General features: G+C 40.2%; 1 protein-coding gene across 3 annotated transcripts; it reads left to right on the top strand.

Annotated features, from left to right (window-relative positions):
• Positions 1-6,138: 6,138 nt before the first annotated feature.
• On the top strand, positions 6,139-14,998 carry LOC139609841 (sodium/myo-inositol cotransporter-like). 3 transcript variants are annotated; one of them, XM_071464835.1, is made up of 7 exons: positions 6,139-6,201; positions 8,088-8,348; positions 9,988-10,034; positions 10,139-11,095; positions 11,205-11,382; positions 11,873-12,000; positions 12,095-14,998. In XM_071464835.1, exons 4-7 carry the CDS (start codon positions 10,456-10,458, stop codon positions 13,336-13,338), a joined length of 2,190 nt encoding a protein of 729 aa, XP_071320936.1. In that variant the 5' UTR covers positions 6,139-6,201; positions 8,088-8,348; positions 9,988-10,034; positions 10,139-10,455; the 3' UTR covers positions 13,339-14,998. The 3 variants fall into 3 exon arrangements, with proteins under 3 accessions (XP_071320936.1, XP_071320938.1, XP_071320937.1); XM_071464837.1 differs by lacking the exon at positions 9,988-10,034; XM_071464836.1 differs by lacking the exon at positions 6,139-6,201 and having other exon boundaries at positions 7,803-8,348.
• Positions 14,999-20,457: the final 5,459 nt, after the last annotated feature.

Genomic DNA, 20,457 nt, shown 5'->3' with positions numbered 1-20,457 from the left:
ATTGGATGTTTTCAACAAAAAATTCTTCTTTTCTTTGGAAACTTAACACTGTGCTGAACATCTCTGTAGTAGAGTCAGAGATAATGTATTAACTATTTTATTTTTATTCATTCATTCTCCATTAATTTTCCTTGTGGGTGAAATTATCATCCATATATTTGAGCTGCTGGGTCATTAAAAAAGACATATTTCTACAACACAATTTGTTACCAGCAACAGCACAAGAGGAAAGACAAAAATCAGCCCTGCTGTGTAAAAATGTTAATGATTTAGAATAGGAATGAGCTTTTTATTGTATTTGCTCATAAAGGATTTCATTTCTAATTAAATTGCCACAGTATGAGCTGATGTGTTGAGACCCACATAACCACCTATTATTATTCTGAAGCTGAAATCAGACTCTGTTTGTGCTCCACCTGATGGGTCCCTCCTGCCAAGTTACATGGAAACAATCAGTACCAGAGCCACGCTGCCTGACAACAGGAGCTCCACAAGGCTCCGTCCTGGGACCCCTCCTTTTATCCCACTGAACATGAATACTTTGTGCTGTCAAGGCTCCTTTCTTCTGCCTAGGGCCCCAAAAATATTTGGGCTGGCCCCGATGAGGACATTTTCTGTTGGAAGTCTTAGAATCTCATATCTCTTCTAACACAACTGCATTTATCTGGGCACTGCACAAACTTACAGCATGAAGCGCAACTCCCATCTTCAAACACAAGTATGACCGATACTGGGAGCTTTTCTTTGTCATTCAGATGGTTTTATAATCTGCTTTTAATGAATCACAGTGTCCTTCAAGAAAAATGTTACCAAGTTAAATACATGTAAGCACACACACACACACACACACACAAGTTACATAAGAGTCCTGAGTGCTGGTTCACTGCATCAGTTATTACTTCAAAGAAAGAGAAAAAACAAAGAAAGAGGGAAAGGGAGAGGATGGGGTTTATTCCTCGTCATTCATCTGTCAAGTTTTCAATCTCGTTCTCCCGCGCTCTCTCTCTCGAAAAAGCTGAGCCAGCGTTTGGTGTCAGCATGTTTGCAAGTCTGTGTGTGTCAGTTTGTTCGTGTGTGAGCGGCTCAAATGTCCCCCAGACAATAAGACGCCCTCATTTAAAGAGAGAGAGAGCGAGACGGAGAGAAGGAGAAATCAAGGAATGAAGAGAGAGAGAGAGAGCCTCCCTCTCTCTCTCTGTCCATCTCCTTCTCTCTGTTTCTTTTCTTTCTCTGTGACTTTACATTGGACTGAATTCTAGACAAAACCCCTAATCCCACAGAAGAGAATAAGAATTAGAGAGGAAGTGAGATCAAGATTTGGTTTAACATTTAATCAAGGTTTTTTTTTTTTTTTTCTCAACCACATTCCCAAGTAAAAGCAATGCCAAAACATACAGCTCTTTTTATCCTATTGTATTCTACTTCCCATCAATCTTAAGGCCTGGTCACGCTATCAAATTTGTCTTTGTGTCTTCAAAAAATATGTGGGTCTGTAAACTTGGTGATGTGATGACTACTCGCAGGACTAGTTGGTGAACTCTTGTACCTGGTATGCAGCAATTTGCCTGTGTTCTCATATCTCAGCAATTATTTTAATGAGCACAGTGTAACCATAACTGATGCAAAACTTTGAAAACAGGACCCAAGTTGCAATAAACGGGCGTTATCATTTAAACATGCTGATCTCCGTACTGCACCGTCTTTATTCGCAGCTCTCAGATCAGCTCCAGCCACACTCAGCTAAAAGTGTGTCCTGAATCAGGGCTGCTGTGGCCATAAACATGTGACAGCCTCTTGAGTGTTTCTGTCTGAGGCCAGACAGCTGAAGATTAGAAAGAACCTTAATTTGAGTTAGTTCCAGTTTGTTGATGAGACCAAAACACTAACAGCTGGGTCCAGAGAGCTTCCTGGAAAACCTTTTCATACAGTATCCCTTATTTGGAGTGTCTCAATTATGTCCTTAAAGGATTCTGTAGAGAACTGGGAAAATATCTGCATATGAATCGAGGGAGGACAGTCAGAAACATTTGTATGACATTCTGCATCAAAGTATCTGAAAATATTGAAAAATGTTCATATTAACGGATTTTGTCTATTAAACTACAGTGCCCATAATTTGAGAGATTTGGGGACGTGAACAGGAAGTTGTCATAGAGTCAGTTACTTAGCTGTCTGCTACAACTTGATATTTGTTTACATTTTAACAAATTAGCATCATTAGAGGTATGCCGAATTAGCTAACAGCAGTTCCTGTTTGCGACCCACTCATGAATGCACAGGTAATGATCACTGGATTCCTTTGTTACCGAAGAAAACTTTAAAAAGTGATGATTCCCAGGCAAGTTCTGGAGTTTAAGGAACGTGTTTTCTTCTGTGGCTTCTAAGTGGATTCAGTTTACGTATGTTCAGTCACACTGAATCTAAAAACATGTGCATTATGGTTGTTTGTTCAGATTTAACTGACTCAGAGATGGAGGGAGGATTGTGACGCACCAGGGGTTTTAAATTACCTTAATTGCCTCCATGAGCTGTGCAACAGCAGGTTACCAAAGGAAACAAAAGCTGTTGACCTACAGTTTAACCGAGATTCGGCTGCACAGTATCTTTTTCATCTTTTTGCTCATCTGATATGCTACATTACCAACACTTGCAACTAATAATTGATTTGAGTTCAGTGAGAAATCGCTTTGTTCTTTGGATTTTATTTAAAAAAAAAAAACCTTTCTGTTGCAACCTAAGCATATCTCTCTCTTTTTCTCTGCCTCTTTAAATTTCGCTGTCTCTCTGACACACACGAGCTCACAGAGGAATCCTCAGACTGTCTGCTTCACGCTGTCAGGGGTGTGTTTGCTGAGGTCACAAAGTCATGTGTGTTCCTCAAGTTTCTCAGCCGCCTCTCCTCCACACACACACACACACACACACACACATGCACAGTGTGAAGCACGACACGCACCCCCTGCACTCACGTATCACTGTAGCAACAGATGTGAATGTACAGTTATTGCCATAGCAACATCAGACTGTGCATATGCATTAAGATTTCAGGGGTACTTTTGTTGTTGATACTTTTAATATAACATTTTTAAGTGTTTTTTGTGCAATGCTGCCAATGATTCAGTGGTTTCGTCTTCAGATGTGAAGATTTGGTGGGTTTCTTACTCTTCTATGATAATAAACAGAGTTTCTGGTGGCTTTGGACAAGCGTTCAGAAGATGTCACCTTGGGCTCTGGGAAACTGTGATGAGTATTTTTTCACTACTCTCTGACATTTTATAAACCATTAGTAGAGTAATTAATCTTCAGATTAATGAATAATGACAATAAATGATAATAAAAACATAATCTGGGCTGAAAATTCCCTCATGTATTTGAGGATAAGAAATAATTATGTAATATGATTAGAAAGAAACTGTGACATACATACATGCAGTATTTATCCAAAGATGTAGCATAGCATTGAGGTAAATTGGACATTATACAAAAATATACATAAACATACCCTCCTTCTTGTCAACATTGTTACAGAATATATTTTTCACATTACAGCTGAGGAACCTAACTTTCCATGTGTGATCACCATTCACTGAATTTACCCTCAGAAAACGCACAGATGCACAGTCTCAATGTAAGGCCTCCGTCTCCCATCAGTGTGACTGTTGGTGCTGGTGTTTTTCAAAAATTCAATCATATTTTTCATTAACCCCAGGGGAATCACCCCCCACCCCACACACCCACACACCCACACACATACACACACATGCACACTTCCTGATGATGATAAACATGCTGGAAGTGATTTTTCCTTCTGCCTTTCATTCCTTCCACCATCTGCCACCGCCAGCAACTCTGAACGCCGCAGCTCTGTTTGTGTCAGAGGAAGAATAGCGCCCTCCTCCTCCTCCTCCTCCTTCTCCTCCTCCTCCTCCTTCCTCTTCGTCAGTGTGCTGTAGGGAAATCTCTTTTTAAGCCCTGCAGATTCGGATATAGTGGCGCTAGGGCCCCTATTGACCCCCCCATCTCCTCCCAATCTGTGCACTGTATGTTGTCTGTCAGTAGCCATCAGACATGACTGCTTCATATACATTGTATTTTGCCCAGAAACTGGCCCACACTCCTTTTCTGGGATATTATTTGCTCATTATATCAACTGAATAAAAGGTTTTAAGATGAAGCCCCTTTACAAGACAGAGCCTTAAAGAAATGGGTCAACATTTTGGCAAACATGCTTATGTGTTTATTAGTGAGCTTTAGATTTAGCTAGTCGACAGATTTGCTTTGGATAGAGCCAGGGTAGCTGATTTCCATGTTTCCAGTTATTATGCTAAGCTACGCAGGGTGTCAGTCTTCTCACTTTGCTCTCAGCATGAAAGCAAATAAGCACTGATCCTAAAATGTCCTGATTGTTTTTAATTGATACTGTTCCTGAAAGAATAATTATTATTTTATGTAATATTTATTTGAATAGGGTCAAGTATTATAATATTGCTGAACCAGCGCCGGACACCACAGCATTTATAGCCTTTTACCAGCATTTATTATTGTCATCTGTGTTTATTTATGTATTTATGGAGATACATGTGTTAATTGGGATGATTTAAAAGGACTAATTGGTGTTCAAAGGATAAAAATGCTCATGTTTGTGTTGTAATTAGATACAGCTATTACAGTTGTACTAACTCACAAACTTATTTCAAGAGGACATTAATACAACGCTGGAGTCCACTCCAACAGAAAAACAATGAAACTACAATACAAATAAATCTATATAAAAACCTTTTCCTTGAGAAATAGATAAGTAAAAAGGGAATTGACTATATATATATATATATATACATGAACATCTCAGGATGTGGTGTGATTGGGTGAGACTGGTGTAACTTTTTAATATGTAATCTTGTTGAAGCCTGAGCAACATTAACAGCTTCAGAAATTCTGATTTAAAGCCAAAACGTCATGTTTAGCTGTTTGTCTGTGTCTGTCAATCAGTTGAACACAGGAACACAGAAGTGTCGTGCAACTCGCGGAGATGCTGAGGGATGAGATTAAATATAGTCTGGGAAAATTGTCTTTTATCTAATGTTTTTGGTTTTTTTCCTCAGCAGGGATACCCGTTTGTGTGGATTTGATTGACAGTGTGGGTTTTTGAAATTTTCAAGTCGGTATTTCACCACAAAAATGGTCCATTAAAATTTGACGGGTAAAGAAAAGAGCCTCGCTTCTCTTTCTTAGTCTTTGTGAAGAGAGATTTTAAGTTTGAAGAAAAGTGGGAAAGCAGAAAACAGTTTAGAGCAGTGATACAAGAACCAGAGATGAAGACTTGATAGAGGCTGAATTTGATATTTGATTTGATTCTGCTCGAAAATTGAGCATTTCATATCTCATATCCAAATATTTACATTGCTATAATACAGTAAGACCGTTTTATTATCACAGTGAGTGATGTAAAACTGTTCAAGGGCAGAGTCACTTCAGAGACATAAAACAGGAGCAGTCAGAGCAGAGCCAGTGGTGCTGTTTGTTCAGAAGAAGAGTGGCGCCATCTACAGCCTAAGACTGGAAACATCACATAGTTCCTCAGAAGATCAATAGCTCATGTGTACATCTGTAAATGAAAGAGAAAGGTGTCTTATTTGGATCAGAGCAGCTTCAGCGCTTCAAGGCATATGTTCTCCAGGTTTCTAGATCCTTTGCCGAACACCATCCCTGCCAGAGATGAAATGAAATGAGAGAAATGTTATTGCTCTGCTGTGGAGACGGGTGTCTGATGCTAACGGAGGCCAGGTGAAGCTGATGTCCACTAATCAGTGACCAGCAAAATTCACCTTGTGCTGCAACACGCACAGATGTTGCTCTGGATGAAGGTGAACAAATCCCTGCAGCAGCTCTTTGCTACATTTACTTGTGTCCAGCTTAATCTGGGGCACTTATATTCCAAATTTGTATTCATGTTCACATTCGTTGATGTTTTCTAGTGTTATGCTGTTGTATGGAGCTGGGATTTGCCTTGAGGGGGGGGGGGGGGGGGGGGGGGCAGTAAAATGTCTCATTGTATTTTCCTCCTCCTACAGTGGCAGGAGATCTGCCTTACAGCATCAACCGGTGGCTAAACAGAGCAACAGCAGCAATGTACGTCAAGGAGCATCAGAAGGCGAGGGCCCCGGTGATGTGAGGCCCCTGGGCACCAGCCTAATTATCACAGTGAGTAATACACACAAGCTTATCACCGCCCTCCTTCTGAGCCTGAACATTTGCTTTGAAAGTGCAAAGATGGCTCCGTTGATGCCACATTAACATCACTGCACCTGTTGCAAATGCTGTAAAACAACCGTCATAAAATTTGCTGTGTCTTTTAGCTTGTAGCTATTTCTTCCAATTTTTCCAATTTATGCAAAACAAATACATTGAACGTGACGTGAATGGAGAGTGAAAAACTCCTGCACCTCAAACTAGCTATTTTATCGTATTTCCTGTATTCATAATAGTTTTTAGGTCATTGATTAATTATCCACTTTTCAATCTTGGTTTTATTGTGTTGTTGTGATCTGACAAAAGCAGAAGTCATCGTGACTGTCTGCCCCCAGCGGCCCTCCACCTCAGCTTCAGTCAGTTTACGGCTTAAAGTTTATTAAAAGTGCAAAATCATTGTGTGTGTGCAGAAACAGCTCTTTCCTGTCACAGTAACACCTTATTACCCATTACACCCCTGACTCTGTAATGGGTAATAAGGTGTTCGTGGTCAATATGCACACAGCCACACACACACACACACACACACACACACACACACATACACATGCACACACACTAAGAAAGAAAATATTTTGCATGCATGTATGTGGGAGCTCAATAACATGAAGTCATGCAGGCGTAAATGCAAAGTTGCTTGTATACTTACAATCACACCCACACATACACAAAACAACACTCCTGCAGACACTTGTATCAGCACCGAGTCAGGCAGTGTCCACGTTCTCATAACTCACACATTGTCTAAACATGTGGGTTTATGAGTAACAGTGTGTGTTTGTGTGTCTCAGTATTTGGTGTGTGTGTGTGTGTGTGCGTGTGCAAATCTATACACACTGCATGCGTCTGCGTGCTGGATGCATGTGAGTTCCAACAAGCTGCATCGTGCAACAATACCCAACTTGTAGGTCATTACAACAAAGTGACAGGATGTTTGGTTTGTTGTTCGGGTCATGTGCTTAAACTAATAGACTGGAGCACAACAACATGACGAGTACAGTAACCAGTGCATCATGGGACAGTAAAAGCGGACACGATGCCACGCAGGATTATTAGAATTAAGAATAATAGGGAGTGACGAAGATTTAAGGAGTTATGTGCTAAAATCCAGTGGCTTTATTTACAATCTTGTCACAGCTAAACCGGCTTCTCCTGTTCACATATTTTAAATGAAATGTGTGGCTTATATTTGAGGTAGTCTGCGTATGAGATAGAAATACTTAATACAAGATGCTGTGGATATTTAATTGAGCTATTCAACAAATTCATCCCAGTCAGAACTGAATGCAATAACAGTGAAGTTCATGGCAGTTTTCCTTGTGCCAGCATCGAGTGGCTCTTCGAGTTACTGCAGCTGAAAACACATTTCTGACCATTTGACATGTTGCACTGAGCAGCTTGAAACTCTAAATCCACTCACCGTTGGAAATGGTGAAGTGGTGTTAAGAAAAGCACCTGAGCTCTCCTGTGATTTTTTTTTTTTTTTCTTTTGCTACAGAAATCAAAAAGTGGTTTGTGGTTTTCATAGGAACGGGGCATGTTGAATATATGTGTGTGTGTGTGTGTTTTAAGACTCACAGTTTAACCTTTAGTGTCATCTCACCTCACCTCAACACTGTCAACAATTCAGACGTGCCCAGTTCCTATGAAAACCGCAAACTACATGTTTTTTCTTTAGAAATCATCATCACACATTTCTATTTTTATTATATAAAATGGCAACACAATCATTTGCATATTATGCTTTTATTTATTTATTTATTTATTTATTTAAGAGCCTATCAAAGATGGCTGTTATTTCCATATTTGTCACCTTTTTTAATCTATATTCCTAAAAGGCCATGTGAACTTTATCCGTGCTCAGTGAGACATCCTTCACATTCAGTTAACTTCACCTGCACATCATCATCATCATCATCATCATCATCTGTGTGCTGCTGCTGCTGCTGCTGCTGCTGTGGGCGGGAGCTCCAGTCCCTCTTATTAGGCTGAGGACCCTGCAGCGATCAGCACTCCGGGTAAAAACCGGTCCGGCGGTGAACTCCTCACTTCAGACACAAACCGCGGGAGGAAACGTTTGAGAGGAAGCAGCGCGGCAGGTAAGCGTCAAGTCACTGAAAGGCTGAGCTTTTAAAATAGCGATAGACTGTGAGACGGGCGTGTTTCTAGTATTGAAATAGGTTGTTTATTATTATTATTATTATTATTATTATTATTATCAATTTGCTCATGTCCACAGGCACACCTCACTTCGCCATAGCCAATTGGCACACACTAAAAACTTATTGCAATATTATTAGAATATCACAGGAGTCACTGTGCAACACAACTGAATAATGATATAGATGGATATTATAGGGTTGTGTGTTAATTATGAAGTACCACAGAAAAGTACCTGAAGTGTTACAGAAATTCTAGATAAATCACATGAATTGTAAGAGTGTAACCTGAAATACAGAAACCGCATGATATTTGGTGCAGGTGCTTGTTTGACAGAGGTCTGCTAATAGAACTGACAAACCCTCTGTGTACCCAGCATTCCCTTCCAGACGTCTGTTAGCCTTGTATTCATTATTTAAGCTCAATATTGACTCTACTGCAAGTGGCATCTTATACTGGAAACTTACCGTTTTCCCTGGTGAGGAAGTTTCACTGATGCCATTGTTGCCATTCGTTGACACTGGTGGAACATTTTGCTGCTGCCTACACAGAGCTAAAATAAAGTGAATGGGGGGGGGGGGCTGTGTGGAGAGACTGTGATTTTCCGAAGACTGGTTGTCCTCCACAGACCAGGGCGCTCCACTCAGCAATAAGCATGGGAAACAAACACAAACACCAGCTCTGATGCAGGACCCTCATACTACAGTCCTGTAACACGGCTAGTGATAGCACTGCTGACAGAAACTGCAGCTTGTAATTACTAGAGAGCAGCTGAGATGTTCTAATTCAAATATCACTACACCAGCTTGTTACTTACACTTTAAAATAAATAGTATTGAGCTATTGGCCAAGGGTTCTTATAAAACCCGTTCCCCTTTAACGGCTCCGTTCTTGGTGACATCCAAGGTGCCCTGTCACTCTTAAAGGACAGCTTGGCAGAAAGGGTTAAGTGCTGACTGCTCCTCTTCTCTTAAACTGAGAACAAACAGCTGTCTGTCACTCCCAGCTTCCTCCACCCTCTGAAGAGGCCACAGACATGAGGGGAAAGTGGGCTTCATGAAAGTCTCTGCTGTGCAGGTGCATCGGAAAGACGGGACAGAAAAGAAAAGAAACATGTTTTCTGTGTTGACACAGCTTGCAGGGGTCTTGCTATAACCAGGGGTTGCATTAGTCAAGACTTTTCCTGTTATTTATCAAATTTTAATAGCATTCATTGCAGTATTATTATAAAAATAAACATAATTCAAAGGGAATGCTATAATAAATTTTAAATGTTTTTTTTTTTCAAAATAAGAGTTTCCCATGGACAACCTGTACAGTATTATTGAATTCTAAGAGCAAGGACACTTTTTTAAGTTAAAGGCCAAGTATCAATAAACCAATAAGGTTAAGTTTGTAACGGTGTAATGTGCAAACATGGTTCAACAGCTGAACACCACGAAAACTCTTCAGGTTTCAGGTTCACTCCATTGCCAGGGAATAAACATGAACCTAGTGTGATGTTGTTGCTTGTTGTGCGGCTTTTTGCAGTGTTATAAGGAAATTCAAATGCTGAAAAAGTCCACCCTCTTTTGACAGCTTATCTGCACTGGCTGTATGTACTAATCTTCTGTTGTAGTCTTAAGGTTAGTTTAAATCATTAATATACTACAGTGTTTCCCATTCATATTATATTTGCATTGCTTTGGAGTTAAGTTACATTTTATGTGTACGTTTCTGTGTGTTGCAGGATCCAGATGACTTTTTTCTCGTCTCTTGTGGCGCCCTCACACCTTCCCGTTATGACTGTGACAATGGGCAGATAAATGTATGTGATTAATTTGTTGCCCAGCTTCACCTACAAAGCACTGACTGGCCACTGTTTGACACCCAGGTCACATTTAAAAAGCAACTTCAATAACTGGAAAGAATATCTGCCCTTGCTTGTTATATGTGGTTTCAAAGTTAGGTACAAAGTGTGGAGATTATCAAGAAACAACAGTACTACCCTTCAAATAACTCAGAAGTTCACACAGTTTTGTTTAATAGCAACAAAAGTGTTCAAACATGGCCACTACTGCCACCATGGAAGTGGCAGACATCATTGTTGTAGTGATCTACTTCATCCTGGTGCTAGGGATTGGCTTTCTGGCTATGTGGAAAGCCAATCGGAGCACAGTGAGCGGCTACTTCCTCGCTGGTCGCTCCATGAACTGGGCGGCTGTAGGAGCCTCTCTATTTGTGAGCAACATAGGAAGTGAGCATTTTATTGGACTTGCTGGATCTGGTGCTGCTAGTGGGTTCAGCGTGGCTGCATGGGAGTTCAATGCCCTATTATTACTCCAGTTGTTAGGCTGGGTGTTTATCCCTGTCTATATTATGTCTGGAGTTTACACCATGCCAGAGTACCTGTCTAAACGGTACGGAGGGAGGCGGCTGAAGGTGTATTTTGCCGCGCTATCTCTCATCCTCTACATCTTCACCAAGTTATCCGTGGACCTCTATTCCGGTGCCTTGTTTATCAAGGAATCTTTAGGCTGGAACCTCTATTTGTCAATCATCCTGCTCATCACCATGACTGCTTTGCTGACAGTCACTGGAGGTCTGGTTGCCGTCATCTACACGGATACTCTCCAAGCATTCCTCATGATCGCGGGAGCCCTCTGTCTTACAGGCATCAGCCTCTTCAAAGTGGGAGGATTTGAAGGTCCTTTGTGCACTGAAGTTATACCATTTATATCATGTTATTTATCAAAGTACAATTTAATGTGCATTTGTTCCCTACGGTAAACCATGTCCTGCCATGTCCTTTTAAGCAATGAAGATCAAGTACATGGATGCCACTTCAAACATCACTGCCAACCTGACGTATTCTGAATCCTGCTACAGCCACCTCAACCCAAAGCCAGATGCGCTGAAGATCCTTCGAGGCCCAAGGGATCCAGACCTGCCCTGGCCTGGTTTTTTGCTTGGCCAGACTCCTGCCTCTATTTGGTACTTGTCTAAGTGTTTCCATGTAGATGTAATTTTTAACTGGTTCAGGTCTGTGTAGATTTATATACATGAATTTTCATGGTCCACAAAAGATATATCCTAAATCACCAGGTCTTTCTTGTTGTGCCAATATCTACTGTATGGACAGAGGGGTGCATTAACCTAAATGCTAACATCAACATGCTAATATTCTCACAGTGACAATGCTGGTACAATGGATTTCCAGTTACTAATTAGCAAAACATATCACTCAAAACGACAATGGTCAATCTCATTGTGGCACTAGTGAAAAAGTCAGGGGATCACCAAAGTCAGATTGATTCAACCTCAGGGGACCATGGATGTGTGTCTGTACCAAAATTTGTAATAATCCATCCAGTAGATTTTAAGATATTTCACTGGATTAAAGAAAACAATGAGCTGTCGGCGGTACCTGGTACTTTGTGGTCGACTAGTTGCCAACTCTAATAATCCTGACTGTGTGTTCCAGGTACTGGTGTACTGATCAAGTGATTGTACAGCGGGTTCTGGCAGCAAAGAACATCGCCCACGCCAAAGGCTCCACCATCATGGCTGGCTTCCTGAAAATCCTACCTATGTTTATCATCGTCATCCCAGGTAGCAACATTGATTGTTTTTTTGAGTGAATATCACTTAAAATCCTGACTGCAGACTCACTAAATACCTGATTTATTTATCATCATGATCCCAGGGATGATTTCCAGGATTTTATTTACTGATGAGTTGGCGTGTATCAGCCCGGAGCACTGCATGGATGTGTGTGGGTCTGCGGCCGGCTGTAGCAACGTGGCTTACCCGCGGCTCGTCATGTCGGTGATGCCTGTTGGTCTCCGTGGCCTGATGATGGCTGTCATGATCGCAGCTCTAATGAGCGACTTGGACTCCATCTTCAACTCAGCGAGCACCATCTTCACGCTGGATATTTACAAGATGCTACGGAAGCAGGTGTCGCCCAGAGAGCTGGTGATAGTCGGCAGACTGTTTGTGGTTTTTATGGTGATCATCAGCATTGCCTGGGTGCCAGTCATCATTGAGATGCAGGGGGGCCAGATGTTCTACTACATCCAAGAAGTATCAGATTATCTGACTCCACCCATAGCTGCTCTCTTCTTGCTTGGCGTCCTGTGCCGGCGTTGCAATGAAACGGGTGCCTTTTGGGGTGGGATGGTAGGGTTTGCCCTCGGAGCACTGCGTCTGGTGCTGGCGTTTGTTTACCGTGAACCGCACTGCAGCCAGCCTGATGAGCGTCCGTCTTTCATCAAAGACGTCCATTTTATGTATGTGGCGGCCATCTTGTTTTGGGTGTCAGCTTTGGTGACTGTTGGTGTGAGTCTCTGCACTCCTCCCCCCGCAAAAGAACAAATCAGAACAACTACTCTGTGGGGGTTAAACAAGAGAAAGAGGCTGAAACAGCAAGGAAAAGACAAAGCTGATGAAGACACCAACACTCTAAAGCCTCTTAACCATAGACCATTAAATGGAAACAGTGAGCTTGGTAAAGAAATGTGTCAAGAACACCCAAACAAGTTTCATAGCATTGAGGCCAATCATGAAAATCCCCAACCAAGCAATGGTCATGCGATCACAGCCACTAACACAGAAATCCCGCATCCAGTTCAGAACGGTTGCTATGCACCGATAACGGATCCCAACATGGTTGAAGAAGGAGAAGGGAGAGGAGTGAGGGATGGGGAGGAAGAGGAGGGCTGCTTTGGAGGAGGAGAAGTGGAGGATGGGAGATGTGTGAAGGTTTTACAGTGGTTCTGTGGTATCCAGGAGAAACCATCCAAAGCTCAGGTCATCACAGTTCAGGAACAGGAGAAGATTGTGGATGAGCTTCTCTATGAAACTCCACGAACCAGAATCATCCTGAACATAGGACTGGTGCTGATTTGCTCTATTGGGATCTTTCTGTTTATCTATTTCTCTGTATAGGCTCCATTAATTCCAGGCAAGAATAGTCTGCAGTTGAGTTTTTCTCAACTTTTCTCAAGCAGAGTATGGTGAACAGGAATACTGCTGTTTTGATTTGCTTCCTGTAGGAGAGGCCTGTGATGAAGGCAGTCTTTAACTAGATAGCCTATTGATGAGTTTCACTTTATGAAATAATGTATTTCTCTTTATGTAGGAGACTAAAGAGATGAGTGGAAATGTTTGGTGGCAGTATGGAACCAATAATTGGTGTAATGGTGGTGCGAGTTAACACCCAGTAAACACCCAGGAAAACCTGAGCGCGCCATCCACCATCTGCTGTGGTTAATCGTGCAATGTCGTCATTCCTTTGCTTGGTCTAGACAATCCACATGTCTGAATTGCAGCCCAAAACTGGCAAGCAAAGCATCCACTCAGATAAAAGTAACCGAAGGGGCTTTGGTATGGTCAGCTGGTCAGGCTACACCAACCAACTTCACTTTTATGGTGGAGACTTCAGGAAAATGTTAGATTATAGCACTTCTTTTTGTACGAGAACATACTGTGGTATTTTCCCTGTTACCTACACAACAAAAACATCATGTTACATATTTTGTTTGTTAAAGAAATACACAAAAACAGGATTGTCCCACTGGCATACAGTAGGCCTGTTATACAGAGCAACGCTTCCCTAAAATTGAAGGATATGGAGATCAAGTCATGGAAATGACAGCAAATAGAAACAAATTGAGACCCTTGTGATAACAAATTACAATTAAAAATTTGCCACTTGCAATGAACAGTTAAACATGAATCTTCAAAGCTAATGCTAATATTCCTGAATATTTCAGTCACATTTTACAGTTTTATGCAGGAAAGTAGTATGATAGTAATATGATAAAACAGCACTGTTTTGAATTTGCAAAGACCCCACATGTCAGCATTCAGCATGGTGTCACTGCTGGTAGTGTGCAGTATGCTAAGTGTTAGCACAGACAGGGGTGTATGGATTTTTTTGTGTCATTATTTAACACAAATTTAGGGATAAGAATGTCTTTGTGTATTTTCAAACATATGACACACTGTTCATGACACTGGTAAAATCACAACTGAATTTACATTTTATTGTGACATATGTCCTTTTGTTGTGTATCGATACAGTAATATAGTCTTGAATTTGTCCCCATGGGGATGTTTTCATGATATGGAAATTCATAGTGAATGTGAAATCTGCAGCGACTTTGCCTTAATTGTCATTTTGCTGGAAATGTGTAACATATCCTTTTATGTTTTCTTTTTCTTTTTTTAAAACATGCTCTAAGATGCACACAAGGATATCTTGTGAAAATTATCTTTTAATATAATTTTGTCATTTGTTTTGTTTGTTACTTTGTATAACTCAAATTGTGTCTTCCACTCAAGTAGTTTAAAGTTTTAGCAATGTTATTATGAATGATGTCATTATGTCTATTTGTAAGAACTGATTACAGATGTGAAGGGAAGGACTTTGCAATTAGAACCTATTCTATGCAAGAGAAACTGACTACATCGAGCCAAATAACATGACTGGCATTTCTGAATGTGGCTGTTGTGGATTTTCTCAGGAACAATCTGAGGTGTCTTCCCACATTTGAGTTCTTACACCATCTGTTTTGCACAATAAAACGAAGGATGAAACTACCAAGATCAGTCTCCTTTGAAGTCTGTCCAATCTAGTGTCTCAGTCCCTGCTGCTCACCTTGTTTACACCAAGAGTAAAGTTTCTATGGCTGCGAAGTGTCTGTACACTTTATGGGATTACTTTGCTTCAAAAGTTAGTTTTGAAGGGCATGAGATTAGAAATATGCTCTTGCTAACTAATTATCCTTTTATGTAATCGTTCTTTGTTGAACTTGACACCATTCAGCACTCACATGTCATCTTCTACTGGAAAACAAACATCAGACCAAACTGGTTGCTCTGCTCCGTTTAAAGGCCTCCACCAGGATCTGTGCATGAGGGCTATTGTATGTTAACAGTGTGCAGTGTTCAGAAACTACGTGCTCTGAGCTAATGTGCTCGACAGAGAATGAAAAAAATAAATAAAGTTTTTGTTTTTGTATTTTATAAGAGGGACATCCAGTAGTGCCACCAACTTAAACTCCAATCTGTAATTCTAGGGTCATGGAGTGTGCATTACTTTCCATATAGCTAGAGAGTGTCTGTAAATATCAAGTTTCAAGTATTGTGATTTAGTAACTCACTGGTAATGTAACTTGTAATATATAAGCTACAATAGGAAGGAAATAATTTCAAAGTAAAACTTGTGCTTCACAACAGAAGACATGAGGGAAGGACATATTGTGACAGACTTCACTCACCCTATTAAAAGGCATCATAACAAGGAAACATGCCACCACTCAGTCAGTGAAGAGGTCATTGACAACAGCCACAGCTGCAGTGGAAAGTTACAGACTGGAAGTGGAAAGTTACAAGGTAGACCCAGCCCACACAAGCTCACTGCAAAAAAATAAGAAGAAAGGTTAGAGTTTTTTATGTCTTTAATGTCTTCAAGTTCATAATCAATACTGGCTGCTGTTTTCAGGAAATGTAACTTTCTCTGAAAAAAAACCAAAACAGGAAACCTTCAGGCTGAATAAAGGTGCAAAAGGAATCAAAGCAGCTTTTAATTGTGCTGAAATAAGTAGTAAGAAAATAAATACTCTAACAAAATTCAAATACTTGGAAAATATGATAAGCAAAGGTATGTAAATGAGAGTTTAAATGCGTCTGTTAGGTATTTGCAGGCCCAGTAGTTTTGATAAATTATTCATGTCATTTGATCATTTTACCTTTATTTTTTTAAGTATAAATTCAACTGTGGAAATGTTCTATTCAAGTGACCCAGTAGGCCATGACAGTAACCTATAATGCACCATACCAGGACCCTAAAAATGAGCAGCTAAAGTGAACTCAGCCATCATTCATTTTATTATTTATATCAGTGCTTTTCCTGATGTTGGTGTATGATCATATATCGCAGACGAGTGTTGACAATCATGGCTAATCACACCTGCTCCCTTCATCCACTCTTGTTCCAAGATATTTCTTGTGCCACTCTGCCTTTATTGGATGGCAAAATGAGAAACACACAGGAAACATGGGAGGGAGACAGAGGGATTTGACACGCCGCAAATGTCCCTGCCAGCAATAACACAGGGCTAGCAAGGGCCCAACAACAAATTTTTGCCCTGGGGCTTTCTGACAACTTAATCCAGCCATGCTGGTAGCCTGGTCCTGTTGGATATCAGGAGAGGATGGCTGCCAGCTGACAGGCCTGAGGGAGTAAATTATGGAACTGCGTGGACCGTTTCCAGTACGTGTTATGTTAAATCATAACAAACTAGTGTGATGTGTGCAAGGGTGCAGAAGTTTGTGTGATTACTTTGCAATATATTTAGCATTTTAGCTTTCAACTTTGGTGATGTTTGACACACAAATCCGGGCTTTTGGGCATTAACAGAACATCTTGACAGTGCATAGTGTCGATGGAGAGTCCAAACTGCAGTAAGCGTTCAAATTATCTACAGTATATTGAATCTAAATGAACCTGCTCTTCTCAATGAGAACCCAGTAGAGCTTCTCTCTTTATTTCCAGTTAGATATGAATGAAATTTCTGATGTGATTGAGCACCTATACTGATATTTAGATAAGATGCATGATGAAGTTTGAGTCATTTTTCATGGACCTACGTAAACTGTGTAATCTAAATATTAATTTGCTCCTCAACAGCAGCTTATATTCAATTCGACTGAGCCACTGAATACGCATCCTGTGTTTGTGTGTGTGTGTGTGTGAGGGCTTGTTGTACTATATTCATGGGAACCAACTATACTTGTGTGGTCTGATGGCTTTGTGGTGATGTATAAAATTAGTAAGACAACGGGAACTGACTATAAACCACAAAAAACATGTATGTATGTGTGTGGAAAATGTTTATGGGTCACAATCTAAGCCCTGTAACCTCCTCAGAATTCTCTCACTACCACCTACTACTACGGTCAGCCAGTTGTTGACACAAATGCCAAAAGTAGAAATATTGCACACATTGTACTGCATCTAGGAAAACTGTGCAAACAAGCATCAGAGTGAGAGTTCTGGAGATGTGTCAGCACAACACAGCTTCCCCTTGAGCACAGTTAACCCACTTGATTTAAAAAAAAAAAAGGGGGGGGGATTAGCAGAGGATGAGATATCCTGACATTTAGCCCCAAAAACACTGGATACCACATTTTCCCATAATGCAACCTAGCTATCAGCCACCAGCATCATGAAGAAAGTTGGAGATGAATTAATTTCCATATGTCTATTAAAGCTGAGGTCATTTTAACCTAAAATAAGTCAGATTTGCACTGCTTTTTACCTGAGCTACATTATATGGATCAGAGGTTTTTGCATTTATACTTGGTATGAATAAGCATCCTTGTTATCTCAATTACACCCACTTTGTAAGAAGATCTGATATGCAAATCTGGTCTTGCCAGCCCGATCATAATTTGTTTGCTATACGTTCTGCCTGTATTTAAACCTCCATTAACACGTGTTTTACCTTTTCCAGATAAGATACAGATTGCGTGTTAATACCAGGTGTCAATGGGATCTTAGTGACACATACAAAGTGGTCCAGGTTAGAACTGAATATGTCATTCAGTGTAGAGGAAATGCAAGAGAGGAAGGAAATTCGCATTCAGAACCTTTTTACCTTAAGGTCTAAGTGTGACGTAGATGCAGTGTTACTTGAGGTTGATTAGATCATTTTTATCATCCATCTTAATAGTTCCTGGCAGTTGTCAAAATATGATGTGAACATGGATTTGTACATTCACCTCATGTACTTTTGGACTTGTCAAACATGCCAGCGGTCCCCTGAGCTGTGATCTTCTGAGACACAGGTATGCACGAACTCTGAGAGGCCTTTTATGCATGTGTGCGCTTGCCGTCAAACATGCCATGTGAACTGAATGTGAGCGTGTAGAGACAAAGACGGTGAAAAGAGGGGCGGGAAAGCAAATAAATAAATAACACAAGATTTAATCAGCAGAAGCAATTTTCATATTAGTCAGAAATATCCCTCTTTACGGTGGTTTCCTGTGATATGGAAACTATAATGGTGAAGTTTCAAATTTGACCTGTTTCCTGTTTGTGTTGTTTCCCAGAAAACACCTTGTAATTTTACTAAGAATTACACATCATGTATCATGCATTGCGTAAGGCCACCTACAGTTCCCATGATCCTGCTCAACATCCACTGCTACAACTATTATTACTGTTATTTTTATTATTAGTAGTAGTAGCAGTTGTGGTAGTATTATTATACATCTCTATGTGCAACTTGCAAGTGGTGAGTGGTAACTGTCATTACCTATTTCATCCACAAGTGGGAAGTCTTACTCCAAACCCACTGAACACCATTGAAAGTACCACTGAGTTCCCATTCATAAAGTAAATCATGCTGTGCAATAGATGGCTGCAACATGCTAGAAAAGCCTCAATCCACGTTTAGTGCAGACCCTAAATACTGTTAAACAACTATTAAACCACCAAAATGTTTCCAGATAGAAGTCCAATTTAAGAAACAATCAATATAATCAGCATTGACACTTTATTCCTTGCATTTGCTTAAATAGTATGAAGAGAGAGGAGCTGATGTCACTGGTAGCAAAGCACCCATATGCTCCAACACCAAAACACACACAAGCAAAAGAAAGGTTACAGTGCACCGAATTTCCACCACCATATGCCCGTAAGGCCTGTCTGAAAAATGGAGCTAAACTTTGAAAATATAACAACATATAGTTATAACAAAAGACTGGGGCCACCAGCACAGACGCCAACCAACCAAAATCACAAAAGAACCGAAAAGGAAACAAATAACAGCAAGGGAGCAGAGTTAAAGTACAAATCAAATGCTAAACAAACAAAACGATGATGCTGGCAAAGCAAAAATTACCAGCAAATCAGCAGTGATACAGTCTGGAAGAAGAAAACCACACCTGAGGGTAAGATATAATCCCTTGAGTCACTATCCTAAGCTAGTGCACTCTTCTCGTTTTCTCTTTTTAATATTTGTCTCTCAGGGTGAATTTCTGACAAAGACACTACCTGAATACAAAGCTGTTTTGCTGCTAGGAGTGATATATAAGTATGAATGAAATATGAATTCCAACTTTTTATGACCTTACTGACTGAACTGTATGAGGTGCCATCTAATAAACTCTGCTCTGTCAAGACCGGGATGGATTTTCGTTTACAAAAGTGGGCTATATGTTTGTTCAGCTCATCCTCACTGCCGTCTGGAATGTGTACACTTTTTCACATTAGTCCACTAAAATCTTTCTGTTGGATGTCTCCTATTAATAGACAGTTTACCTTTAAGTACTGTGGTAAGCACAGGTTTCCTGTCAACTTTGTCACAAGCCTGTTTAAGACTAGATCTCTTAAGCACATCATATTCATTACAAAGCAAACATTGCATGAATGGTGTATTGTATTATACAATGTATTATATTAAAATCTGACTGTAGCAGTAAGGGAACTCAGTGAAATGGATGTGTGAATTCTCATATATTTGTATATCAATGTATTAAAAAAGTTATTGAACAAAAATAATATGTCCTATCAATAATAATCAATAATACATATCAAAAACAATATCTGCACTGTTCTCATCTTTCGATATCGCGATAAATTTTGATTAAAATCTCGCGGGATCTGGATTAAAGATGAGTTAAGTCAAGTTAGCTAATGTTAGCACACGGAGATCCTGAAGTAAGTGAGTTGAAATTAAAGGTCGTTAATATTTTATTTACTTTATGTTGAGCATATATGACATGATTATAGCCAACCATAACTTTATGTGGAATGTGTAACATATGGTTAAGAATATATGCACTAACGTGTAATAGTTTCCCTTTAAATTGACTCGTCTTTTTAAGTTTTGGGCACTAAGACGAGCACAACAGAGTCACATTTGCTTAAGATGTTAGATTTTCGTTTAATACGACTATGGTTTATGTTATATTTGGTACATATCAACCAAAATATTACATTCACTCGTGTTTGTTGAGTGGCTTTTATTTTGGCACTACCGGATGTGATTTGTC

The sequence above is a fragment of the Trachinotus anak genome, unplaced genomic scaffold (assembly GCF_046630095.1).
Source record: "Trachinotus anak isolate AG129_WGS33_773 ecotype Australia unplaced genomic scaffold, CSIRO_AGI_Tana_v1 ptg000026l, whole genome shotgun sequence".
NCBI classification, from domain to species: Eukaryota; Metazoa; Chordata; class Actinopteri; order Carangiformes; family Carangidae; genus Trachinotus; species Trachinotus anak.
The sequence above is the reverse complement of the archived record's forward strand: the minus strand, read 5'-3'. Positions and strand labels throughout refer to the sequence as shown.

Coding starts and splice junctions, on each gene's coding strand:
- LOC139609841 (XM_071464837.1), top strand. CDS start 10,456: ATGGCCACTACTGCCACCATGGAAGTGGCAGACATCATTGTTGTAGTG. Junction 11,383..11,872: donor CAGACTCCTGCCTCTATTTG/GTACTTGTCTAA, acceptor TGTGTGTTCCAG/GTACTGGTGTACTGATCAAG. Junction 12,001..12,094: donor GTTTATCATCGTCATCCCAG/GTAGCAACATTG, acceptor TCATGATCCCAG/GGATGATTTCCAGGATTTTA.